At 36.7% G+C, this 12,490-nt stretch overlaps 1 protein-coding gene across 2 annotated transcripts in view; it reads right to left on the reverse strand.

Moving 5' to 3' along the window:
* Positions 1 to 1,469: 1,469 nt before the first annotated feature.
* Cd109 (CD109 molecule) overlaps positions 1,470 to 12,490 on the reverse strand; it is a 135,480-nt gene continuing 124,459 nt past the window's right edge. For both annotated transcript variants that reach the window (XM_047558705.1, XM_047558703.1), the window contains exons 32-34: positions 9,981 to 10,128; positions 7,846 to 7,948; positions 1,470 to 5,826 (exon numbers count right to left, since the gene is read on the reverse strand). In XM_047558705.1, the coding sequence (XP_047414661.1) occupies positions 5,663 to 5,826; positions 7,846 to 7,948; positions 9,981 to 10,128 (415 nt within the window). In that variant the 3' untranslated portion in view covers positions 1,470 to 5,662. The remainder of the gene's footprint in view (positions 5,827 to 7,845; positions 7,949 to 9,980; positions 10,129 to 12,490) is intronic.

Genomic DNA, 12,490 nt, shown 5'->3' on the forward strand with positions numbered 1-12,490 from the left:
CATCATTTATAGTGAATGGATAATGTTATATTCAGAATCCCATTTTATACCTAAGCAGGTGAGGTCTGGAAAACTTGTTAGATATTTCAGTGATTTCCAGAACATTTCCTTAACAATTTAGATTCAGAACTTAAACCTAGACTTCCTGAACTATGGTTTCTATAAGTAAGACAAGGATTTTTTGTGAAATCAGGCTCTATGGGGGAATCTGATGATCTATCAAGTTTAGAATCATTACAGATATCTCCAAAAAAAATAATTACTGTATCTTTTCCCCAGTCTCCAAGCTATGCCTCCTCAGCTTGGAATACAGACTTATTGTTAATCTAAGTATCAGTCCAGTGAGTCTAATGACTGTTGTTGTGAAGTATCTTAAGTCTATTTTCTATTGCTATACTTGACTGTATAATTTATAAGGAAAATGACTTTATTTGGCATGGTTCCAAAGGCTGGGAAGTTCAAGATTAGTTGGCTGCATCTGATGAGGTCCTTTTCTGGTGGGGAAACTCTACAGAGTCCCAAGGAAGTACCCAGAATCACCTGGTGAAAAAGGCACATGCAGAAGAGAGGGAGGAGACAAAGGGACGACCCACCTTACAACAACATGCTCTCAGAGGAATTGCACTAATTCCTTCATAAGGGGGAAGACTCCACAATCTAATTACTTCTTAAAGGCCCCACCACCTCTCAACAAAACTGCATTGAGGAACTAACCCTCAGCATTGATGGGAACGATCCATAATCAAGCCATAGCAGGAAGGATGCATTAATAATATTAATCAATTAATTATCATTAGTAGGTAAGCTAGAAGTGCCCAGTAACACTTAGCTAGAAGGTTTCTCAACCTCAGCACTTTTAGTTTTTTTGGATCAAATCATTCTTTATTGAAAGGGGGCTGTTATGTGCATTGCAGGTTATTTACTGGCATCCTTGACCTCTACCCACAAGAGGCCAATAGAACTATCAACAATTCTGAGAACCAAAAGTATCTTTAGACAATGTCTCCTGAGAGCCAAATCACCCCAAGAACCACTATCCTTCATTCAGTGCTTTACAGGAACCCTAAAAATTTGCGACAATAAGTAAGTTTGAGAAGGAATCAAGAATGTGTACTTAGAGAGTTACACACTGGATGCGATAGTCCATGCCCCAGTTTTCCTATGTGTACATAAACCATGCATTCTCTATTTCTACATAATCTCTGTAAGTACAGTAACCTAACATCAATCCACATTTTGTGTATCAACCACTTCTCCACAGACCCCACCCCAGGACATAAAGCAAAGAATGAAGTGAAGGGCATTGTTGATCAAATGTCTTAAACCTCACTCATGTCAACCCCTTGTAAAAATAACACTCACTCTAACCTGACCTCAGGCATCCCAGTTGGCATAATTAATAGATTTAAGTAAGGAAGATGTGCTATAAACATGCTTCAAGCTAAAATAAAAAGAACACAGACAATAAATAGATGGTAATTTTGATTTTTATTGATAAATCATGATTTCTTATTAAGTACACATAAAAGTGTGCAATTAAAAATAACATAACATACCAATATTTAAAATAAAAACTTTAAGAATCACCTTGATCAATACAAAGCTTTACTTCCTGGAAAAATAATGTTTTATTACAATAGTACTCTTCTCATATGTGAAACAGCTTCTCAAAATGGGGGAATTTATAAATGAAACTTTATACAGCTTCCTTTGTACAAAAAGGATCCATATCAACTGCACCCTACCAAAAGTCCAACCACGAAGGCTTGAAGGACCAAAACCAAGCCACATCCTATTGAAGTTATCAAAGATAAATCTTAAAAACCTCCAAATGGCGCATGGAACTACCCTACCACCAATTCAATATACTGGGCGGAAGATGGTAAATGTTGACCTGATGACAACACGACATAGAAAGATTCTTAAATATAGCAACATATATGTCCATATCATCCCCATAACAGAGACACACACATACCAATATGTGTCCTCTGACAGGAGAAACTCAGAAATCATCTAAGAAATGTGTGTTTTCCTATGTTATAATTGAAATGAAAATGACAATGTATTTAAGGAATGATGCAACGTGACACTGGTTTTGATAAAGCACAAATGCAAACAGAACTCACTGCCTAGTTTTAATGCAAGTCAATTCTTACCGGTATGTACCTAATTTAAAAGTGACATTTGCTGCTTAGTTTCTTGAAGAAAAGTAGAATAATGTCCTGTATTCAAAGTATGATAAAAATAACCACACTTCAAATTACTCCCAATGTGATTTAAGATACTGAATATTAACATAAATATCTGAATAGGAGACAAGAAAATGCTAAGTCCTTAAATTGCTAAGCCTTATTAAAGAGTGAAAATAAGGGGAAATGTGGAATATACTTCTCTGCCTGACAGAACTGTCTTCTGAAAACGTAAAAGGTTCTGGCAATTTACCCAAGAGTGAGTCCATTTGTCTAAAATTTACAACGTGAAAGAAATTATGCACCCAACAACAGTAACTTGACCCATGGTAGTCACTTGGCAGACTCAAAGCATTTGCTACCCTGGTGTTGAGAAATCTTGCCAAAGAGGTATTTACAACATATTTTTATAGAAATGAGTATTCAATAGTTCAATAAAGCAAAATACAAAAAGAAAATTCCAGATTATATGCCAGAAGGCTAATAAGATAGCTCTTTAAAAAAAGGACAAGGAAATATCATAGTTCCAATTTTTTAATGTCATGGAACAATTTTTAATGTCATGTCAAATTAAATAGCTGAATTAAGTCAAAACAAAGATAATTGGTATTATATTGCCAGTCTATTTATAACTATATTTAGCAAAAGCAGAAATAAAGACTGAGTATGATTTTTTTTTAAAATAACTTTACCCAGACTCAACAGAATCAGTACAGGGAAAGTTGACCCTACAATTCCAAAAACTCCTATGTTTAGGACATGGCATTGCATGAATAAGAAGAAACTGGGAGTAATATCTATATACCTGCTTTCTTTGTAAGCACTGCTCCCCATATTATAACACACCTTAAATACTAAACCCCAGATATTTCTAGAGTATTTTGAAAAGCACAGTGCAGCAGAAAAACATAAAAAGAGGAAGCCTTTTAACGACTGAGCACATTGTAATGGACTTTTGTTTCTTCTTTAGAACTGTAATGGTGGGTCCAGATGTAAGCGTTGAATCCTAGGACTTTTTGGTTATTAGTTTTTCCCAACATTCAGTCTATGGAACCACTGGTTAGACAAAAATGCAAGTGAGATATGCTGGTGTCTTAATAAGGTTCCTGGGCTGGGGAGATAGCTCAATCGGTAGAGTGCTTGCCTTGCAAGCAAGAGGCCCTGGGTTTGATCCCCAGTACCGCAAAAAAATTTAAAAAATAATAAGGTTCCCAGGCAGTGGAAAACTGATTAGTTCACATTAGTAAGCGAAACTGACAGTATTCTCAATTGATGAGCTTCAGCATAAGCAAACTTAAAGGTAAAATGAGTACGTTTTAATATCATTACTAAAAACGTGAAGAAAATAGGCTGGGCTATTGATTAATTATTATGACTATGTCTACACCTTTTCTTCTTATGTCTGCAGCCTTGAAACACTGCTGATACAAACCCTCTGCTTATAGCAGAAGGAGCCAGGACACCTCCACAGTCCACATGTCCCAGGGCTGTGCTAACTCACCCTTTCTCTTCCTCTCTCTCCCCGCACTTTTAATACATTTATAATAAAATGAGATTAGTTACAAGGTAACTTTTAACCTGAAAATCTGAAGTTCTTCACATAAAAAGTATCTGAATTCTAGTTTTTAAATGAACCTGTCTTCCAGTGGCCTTTCCATTCTAGTGTTTCCTACTGAACCACACTAGAAGATCAGTATAAATTATTTACTGCAGAATGTAACCTTGGATAGTCCAAGGTCTCTGGGAAGAGCAGGAGAGGGGGACTTCCTCTGCCAGCACCCTCCCACAACTTCATCCTAAGATGATTTCACCCCTAAAGAAGTTCCAGAGTATAAAAGCCAGACATCATCACAGGAAGTGCCATTAAAAGTGCCATTTTTTAGAACAGACTGTAGAAAAGATTAAAAAAAAAAAATTTTTTCCACTTGAAAAGAAATTCAAGAAAATTAGATGTTTAATATTTAACCACCCTCTTCATAGACCACTCCCTGAAAGTCTATTTTCTACATATAGGATGCAAGTGCTAAAATACTGAATGCTGGTGATATCTGAAATATCTATAAGTAATACATGAACATCCACTCCAATATACTTTCTTAAAATTCAACAAAATAACATTCTATTTAAAATTAACTTTAAAACATATCTTTGCATAATTTGCTTTTGATAAATTTATGTTTAAATAGCTGAAAATATTGTATAGCACCCTCTTGAGCCCGTGGCAAGAATTTCACAGAACTTAAGAGAAAAGTCATGGAGTCAGGAGCAAAGTTAAACCACTCCTCAGATTTAGATTTTAAAATGCTTAATTTTTTTTATATGTCCAAAATATTTCAATATATTTGAAAGTAAGAAAGGAATAAAGAAAGAAAAGAGAAGGGAAAAGGAGGGAAGAAACAGGAAAAGGATATTTCTTTAAAATTCTCACCCAGAAAAAAAGAAATATTACCCTTACAAGACAGGGTAACCAATGGCCTACGTGCTTAGAATTAGGAATCTTCTTAAAGATCCACAGCAAGCATCAGATGTCACTTGACAGCTGGCAGTCTGATGATTAGATCTCTGAGCCTGGAAAAGGTTCTAAGGACTCCTGGCCAACATTATGGTACTTCGGGTAGGCATCATGTCAAGAATCTCTGTTCCCAACAACCCCAACCCTTCTGCAGATCACAGGGAGGTCAGTCTGCTGTGGCTGATGTGAACAGTAGCTGTGCCCTGGCTCAGATCATCTCCTGTCCTAGGATATTCTGGTCAGAGTCATGTAAGGCACACACTGCAGTGCTCTCCAACTCTGCTCTGCACAGTCCAAGTGTGGGGCCGAGGGCAGAGCACAGCAGCACCCCTAAGGGTAGTTTTCAGTATGGTCCTTACCCTGAGACAGTACTTTGCCTTTCTCATTCTCTCCAGACAAAAAGTTGAGTGCAGGTAAAAAGGGTTAGAGTGGGAAAAGACCATTTAACTCTCAAAAATCCACCACCCACATTCTAAAAAGAAAATAGTATCCAGTTAAAAAAGACACCGAGACCATGGGGCATGGGGTGGGCAGTAGGGTTAGGATGGGAAGGAGACAGAACAAGCTCATCCTGCAGTTTCCCAGGGAAACCCATCTTGCAAACTCTTATGTGTGATAACGCTGAAGAACCCAGGCTCATGTCTTTTATAAAACAAGAATAATAATCTAAAATAACACTTCTATTGTGGAGAAAACAAACATTTCCCAAAAGAATTCTAAAAGATTTCAAGAGGGAGAAAAAAGATACATAACTGCAATCATTTTAATCTTCCACACCAAGGTCAGGTGAAGATATCTATGCAATTGTACATACTAAGACCTGCTGACCATCTCCCAAGCCCCACAGAAGGGGAAAAAATGTTTTTCAAACTTGTCAGAGACAATATTGGATTTTGAAATAAAAATCACATATGACTTTTGGAAATGTTAATTTTACATGGAGTCCTTTTAAAATAAGTTACAGAGAGAACAGAAGCATGACACAGGAAATAAGAAGGACTGAAGAGTGATGAAGGAAGCCTGAAGTTCCATCCTCACAAGGACGGCAGCCCTGGACGTCTCCACAAAGGTCACAAGAGGACAGCTTCACTCTGGAGTTGTAACTTCTCACTGCCTGTCTCCCTGTTCACGGAGGCAAACATCAGATTACACATCTCCCTTGTTTAGAAACAGTGAATTTGCCAAAACGTAAGAGCATTTCAATACACTTTTGTGAGTTTTCCATTCTTCACATCATTTTCTTTTTCTTTACAAGAAACAACCAAAATGCTCAGGAGAGGCCCAATGCAAACCAAATCCAAGAGAGAAATGAGGCATTCAATCCAATCTATCTACCACCAGCAGTTGGCCGGCATTAAAAGGGAGCAAATAGACCACAGCTGCACACTGTGGTCACAAGCAGGACTTTAATCTCTTTCTGGAACAAGAAAAGTTTTAAATTGAGGATTGTTTAACCTCTTCAATAGTTTATTTTAGGATGACATTTTCTATGCATTCAAATAAAATTCTAATCATTATAACAACTGAAAAATATATTGACTCTGGCTTTATTTAAAAATACATAAATAGAAAGAAGAGGTACTGGAGAACGAAATTGACCAAATTATATGGTTATATTGTGTGCATGTACTAATATATAACAGTGAAATCCACTATTATGTATAATTACAATACACAAATAAAAAAGAACAAAAAATAAATATATAATAAAAAATAAAAATACTTAAGTATGTAGGGAAGTCTGCCTGTGCATGCTTTGTTTCAATGTTTTAAAACTTTGAGCACATATGATTAAAAACTATTCAATCTGAGTAAAATTCATAGCACAAGAAAATATTTCAGAAACTATATAAAGAGCCTATAGCACTATAATAAGTTTACTACCAAACAAAACTGAGTTTTATAATTTTTTAAAAACATAAAAAACATACTATTTTCAAGTTTCTTTGTAATTGTTTAAAAACTTCTAAATCACAAAACTGTTTTGGATTATTAAAAATGGATTGGTGGGTTTTGATTATTCTTATCTTTCCCATAATTTCATTTTTAAATAGCATCCTCATAAATAGTTTGTTTTCCACAAAAAAAAAATTATATAGACTGAATCTTTTTCATTTCTTAAATGTTTAAAATGTTCCCCGTGCACCTAAGAAACACAATTGGGGGATTTTGCAACAAGGTTAAATAACAAAGCCGGTTAGCAAGGTACTGTCACTGGGTCTCTGTGGTGGATCTCATCCCTTCACCAGGAAAAAAGGTGCTATACCTGTTTTTGAAAAACATCCTCCAAGAACCTGGGTGTTCTCCTCAATCCCAACAGGAAGCCCAAGGCAAGAAAAAAACTCAGAGTCTCGAATACTCTGTCAAGCACTATCAAAACTATGACCAAGTTCATTTTATTTTAATGTGCAATTATCTGAAACTACCTACCGTAAGAGAATGTTTATCCTTCTCATGTCTTCTAATGATGGGGTGCTTATTCAAGATAAGACTCATTACAATTAGATACTTTAGCCCAGAGATCCCACACTCACAGAAAGTCACTCTGTGATGAAATGTAGATTCACAATTAACTTGGGGGATCTCCAGACCAACTATCTTCACATCCTAAATTACTATCATTTTATAAAATAAAACATTACCAATCAAATCAAAGAAGTCATCTTCCAGTCTATATTTTTCTCAATACACTAAGAAAAATCTGTTAGAATGCATAAGTTTTAACAAAACATCAGTCCTCCTCAATGAAGAGCACTAATACATTGCAAATGCTGCTCATGTTCTTTCCTAAAGAGCTCCCACTTTACAGCAGGAGCCTAATGGAATGGGTTCTTGGAATAGAAGCAAAACATGGAAAGGAAACCCAACTGGATTCTTTCATGAACTTTTCCTCTGAAGTTTATAATTGTGAATTAAAAATCCAAAACATGAGCAAAAAATGTCCTTCCTTAACATTTTTATGCTAAATGTTGTCATTAGCACTTTGTTTATAAATCATCAATATTGTCTTCATTCAAATGGAAAGCTCGCCTCCTACAGGCCACCTCCTATCCTTGCCCCCACTTCTAGCGAAGAGAAGAAAGGATGACTGAATGCCTGGCTTCACTTGTAAAGTATTAGGAACTCCAGACCACAACTTACTTGGTTCATAGTAATCCACTATGGATACAGAAGCATCTTGGGTATTTGAAACCTTAAAGTTTCTCACAGCAGGAATATCAATACAAAATTGGGTTTCATTTACCTTGAAAAATACAAAAAGGACTTTTAAGGGGTTGGCACAACATGTGTTCGTAAAAAAGAGATTTCTTTTTCTTACCATTTTAAGAAACAGAAACTAACATTTAGGGAAGACTTAGTACTTACCACATACTGCAATAAATACTTTCTATGAATTATCTTTTCTAACTTGTAAAACAACCCTTAAAAGACAGGTATTGTTCTTAGTTCTATTTTGCTGAAAGGGATATTGAGAATTAGAGTTGTTAAGTAAACATCCAGACCAGAGGTACATGCTCTTAGGGCCGTGGTTCCTTACCCAAATCCTCTCTCTGAGAGTACACCTGGCCTCTAATGACTCACAGAAGCCCCCTCCTCCAGAGAACTGCCCTCAGCTTATGTGGACCACTTCACCCAGTAAGTGAGGTCCTGAGGTGGGAAGTACACCCCACAATTAGGTGTACCCCTGCCTGATGTAGGGTTTTGGGCCCACCTCAGCTGGGTGCAGTGGTGCATGTCTACAATCGCAGCTATGAGGAGGCTGATGCAGGAGGATCACAAACTCAAGGCCTGCCTGGACAACTTAGCAAGACCCTATCTCAAAATAATAAAAAGAGCTGGAAATGTAGCTCAGTGGTAGAGCACCCCTGAGTTCAATCCCCAGTACCACACACACTCAGAAGGCCAGCCATCTTGACTCCAGGAGGAACAGTTTATGCCAATTTGACAATGTCAGTTAAATCAAAAATTAATAAATTCCTTCAAACATTCATTATGTGCCAAGAGCCGTAAATGAAAAACATTAATCAGAAATTATTGGACACTCAAATTAAAACATTAACAGGAAGATCAAAGATGCAAGACAAATTCCAGAATCAATTATATTACTAAAGAAAAACTTCAAAATTTTTTTCAAGTTCCAAATCAGGCCCATGGTTTTCAAGCATAATTTAATATAAGAAAATTCCTGAACAGCAAAATAATCTAAAGACTAAATTAACTTTAACAGAACTTTAATCAGAGTGATTTCTGAAGTGCTGAAACAAATAAGAACATGTAAGATCTAGCTTTTTAAAGGTAAATATTTAGCAATATTTAGTACATTTCTGACTCATATTTAGCAAAACTGGAATAAGAAACATATGGGTTCTTCCATGTAACATGCAATCCTAAGAATGCTTAGAAATCAATTTCAATTCAACCCCTGAGTTTCATATAGATGCTAGAAGAAAAGAAAAAACTCACATGCCAGCAGTTTTGAGACATAACAAGTCAAGGCTGGAATTCCTCCCTGACCTTTCCCTGCCATGTGTTTTACTCCTTATTCTTGGATCAGTACTACTCAGACAGCAATGGGAAGGGTATAATGAAGGTTGTATATAATTCTTGGTGTATACCAAGTCCCTGAGAATATTCTTCTATAATTTAAGCTCCTTTTTTTTTTTTTCCTTAATGTTGGGGATAGAACCTAAGGTCTCATGCATGCCAGGCAAGTGCTCTGCCGTAGGCCACATCCCCAACCCTAAGCACCTAACCTTTTAAGGAAGGGTTATTAATCACTTAAGAGATTTGTTAAAAGCTTCATGAGAGCATTTTAGAACATATAATTAGAACTTTCATCATCAGCATTTGAGCAAGTATATTTAACAATTACTGAAGGTAGAGAGGCTCTCAAGTTGAGATCCAGACTGAATTTCTGAAATGATAAGATGGCAATCTCTATATATTTTACATCTAGCATAAAATGATGATTTCATTATCAAGAGCTTCCTCAGGCTTATCATTAATAATAACTAATTTTGTGGTGATGTCTTTTTAATGTCTTTTAATATGGTTGTCAGGTTAAAATCATTCAGAGACACAAAAAGCTGAAGTAACAATGACCTAAAGAAAACATAATTAAAGTAAGGAAGTCTGTGTGTGTGTGTGTGTGTGTGTTGCTAGGCAAGCACTCTACCACTTGCTATATCCCCAGTTCCATAAGGTAGACTTTTGAGCACAGTAAATGGTAATTTAATCAATAATTACCTTTTTGAAACTTAGGTTTTACTACTTACAGAATCTAAATAGAGGTTGAGCTTTCCAGGATCATGCTCCACTTTCTTCACTGTCTCGCTTAGAGGAATTGCATCTGAAGGCACAGTAAAACCACTAAGAAGGTTAACTTCCATAAGGGCCATGCCACTCCTATCTGGGCCCAAAAACCTATATCAAAAAGAAAAGAAAGGGAGAAAACCCTTTAGGAAGGATTTTAAAATAGTTGGCAAATGATCTCAGACAAAAATTAAAAGTGCAAAATGTTATCCAAATACCATTTAAGTTCAAATAAAATTCACTATAGAATATTTCAAAACACATTATTATTTTCCTATATGTGTAATATTCTTTCAATCATGTAAGTAATGATAATACAGCAATGGGGTCATTGCACGGATAGGATGAAATGCCTACAATCTAATAGGTTTGTGCTTTGAGGTTATCACACTACCATGCACATCCTTTCAACAGATTCTAGTGGTGTTTTCAGTGGTGATTCCAAAATGAATATTCATTTTCTCAAAAGCTGACTGCATTGAACTTTCCAGTTGAAAGCTCAGGACCTGAAAAGGAGACATCGCTTGACCACTTAGTGGCAGATGCCAGCCAAGTCCTTAGGTTTTCTTCATCTGGTTTTAGAAAAAGAAATCTAGCAGGAAGACGCTTTCTCTTTGTTTTCCTGTGCACGCGGAGCACAGTTCATGTTTTCTTGAGTCACCCTGAGAGAACTGCAAGCCTTAGAAAGCTTTATTACACTTCCTACTTCTTTCGCCCTGTTATACCTCCCAGCTCACCCTTTTAGTAGCTCCCAACTCAACACCACAATGTAAGCATCAAAGAATCTGGGCACCAACAGCATTTTGTCTCCTTCAAAATAAATATTTTTCTAAAATGAAGAGGTGGCAAGAGTTTTTCATTTAGAACAGGAGCACAGTGTGGTTATAGAAAGAAGTTTGCCCCTAACATAAAAGGATCATAGTATTGTTAAGTTACTTCCTGGTGTCCATTCAATGGCAAAAGCAAGAAGCCTGTTAGAAAAGTTTGCTTTCTGGAGCAGCGAACAGATGCCTGCCAAACATGACTGATTGAAAAGCCATTCTGCTAACTTCAGCTGGCTCAGCATTCTGAAGCAACTGAAACCATCTGCTGGGCACTGCACTTAGCCAGAGTAAGTGCTATTGAAAACTAGTAAGTGGATTGAAACTAGAGGTGTTTGCATGTGAGCAAAAATTAAAGATGAGAAAAAGTTAATCTTCTTAAAGTATAATGCAGATTATACTTCCACTACATTATCAAAGTACCTTGGTTGACCAAAGGCATTTGAAAGACTAGTCTACTAGCCAATGCAGAATTTGCTAAACTCCCCTACCACACAGAAAAACTTGTCTGAGGTCAAGTCTTGGACTCTGTTGATGGGAATAAAATGCCTGAACTATCAGGCAATCTTTTTATAAAGTACCACTGAAAATAAAATTCGGTGTTTTTTATTACTGAAAATTATTATTAAATTCAGTTATTTTAATGTTGTTTGTGTTTGGTATAAGATTTTTTTCAAAAAACTAGCAGTTGCATTTAAAACTCTTCATAGGCAGCACAGTGGCATATGCCCGTGGAATCCCAGCTTTTTGGGAGGCTGAGGCAGGAGAATCTCAAGTTCAAGGCCAGTCTGGGCAACTTAGCAATACCGTACCTCAAAATAAAACAAAAAGAACTGAAGATGTAGTGCAGAGGTAGAGCATTTACCTAGTATACATGATGTATGCTGGGTCTGATCCCCAGTTACAGGAGAAGGAAGGAAAGAAGGAGGGAAGTGAAGAAGGAACAGAGAAAAGAAGGAAGGAAGGACAGACCAGCCAACCTTTCATAAAACCTCCACCTTCACATGAAGACAATTCCGTCTTCAGATTCTACCTACCAACCACCCCTGTCTGCTGCCCATTTTATTCTTAATACTGGATTAAGATTTAAAATCCTGCTTCCTTACATAGACAACAATACAAATGAGGAGGCCTCTGACCAGGGATGTAGTTCAGGGGTAGAACACTTGCCTACAGCATGTGCAAGGCCCCAGCATCAATCCCCAGCACCCAAAATATAGAACATTAAATAAATAAATAGGTCTCATCATGATCTGAATCATGGTTCCACTTCATTTCCTCATCTATTTCTTCACTTGATGTCCCTAAGAAGCAAAATCCCCCTCTCACAGCTCCATAAAGCTCTTCTCTGACTTTTTCAAAACCACAATTTTAGACTTGCTTAGAGGATATTTTGTATTTATTTCTGCCTCTGCTTCCAAACAGTAAATTCCATTAAGGCAGTGTGGTGTCATTTCCTGGCTCAGCATTATATTCCCACACCTGACACTGCTGGAACACAGAGGAGACTTCACCAATATTTATTGAGTGAGTGAATGAATGAGTAAAAGAGAAAAACAGGGATTAATAATAGCATTTAGTGTATAAAGTTATTGTAAGGCCTAAATGAGATGCATGTGAAGGTGTTTTGTACAGTGCCTGGCACATAGATT

Source organism: Sciurus carolinensis, chromosome 7 (genome assembly GCF_902686445.1).
Source record: "Sciurus carolinensis chromosome 7, mSciCar1.2, whole genome shotgun sequence".
NCBI classification, from domain to species: Eukaryota; Metazoa; Chordata; class Mammalia; order Rodentia; family Sciuridae; genus Sciurus; species Sciurus carolinensis.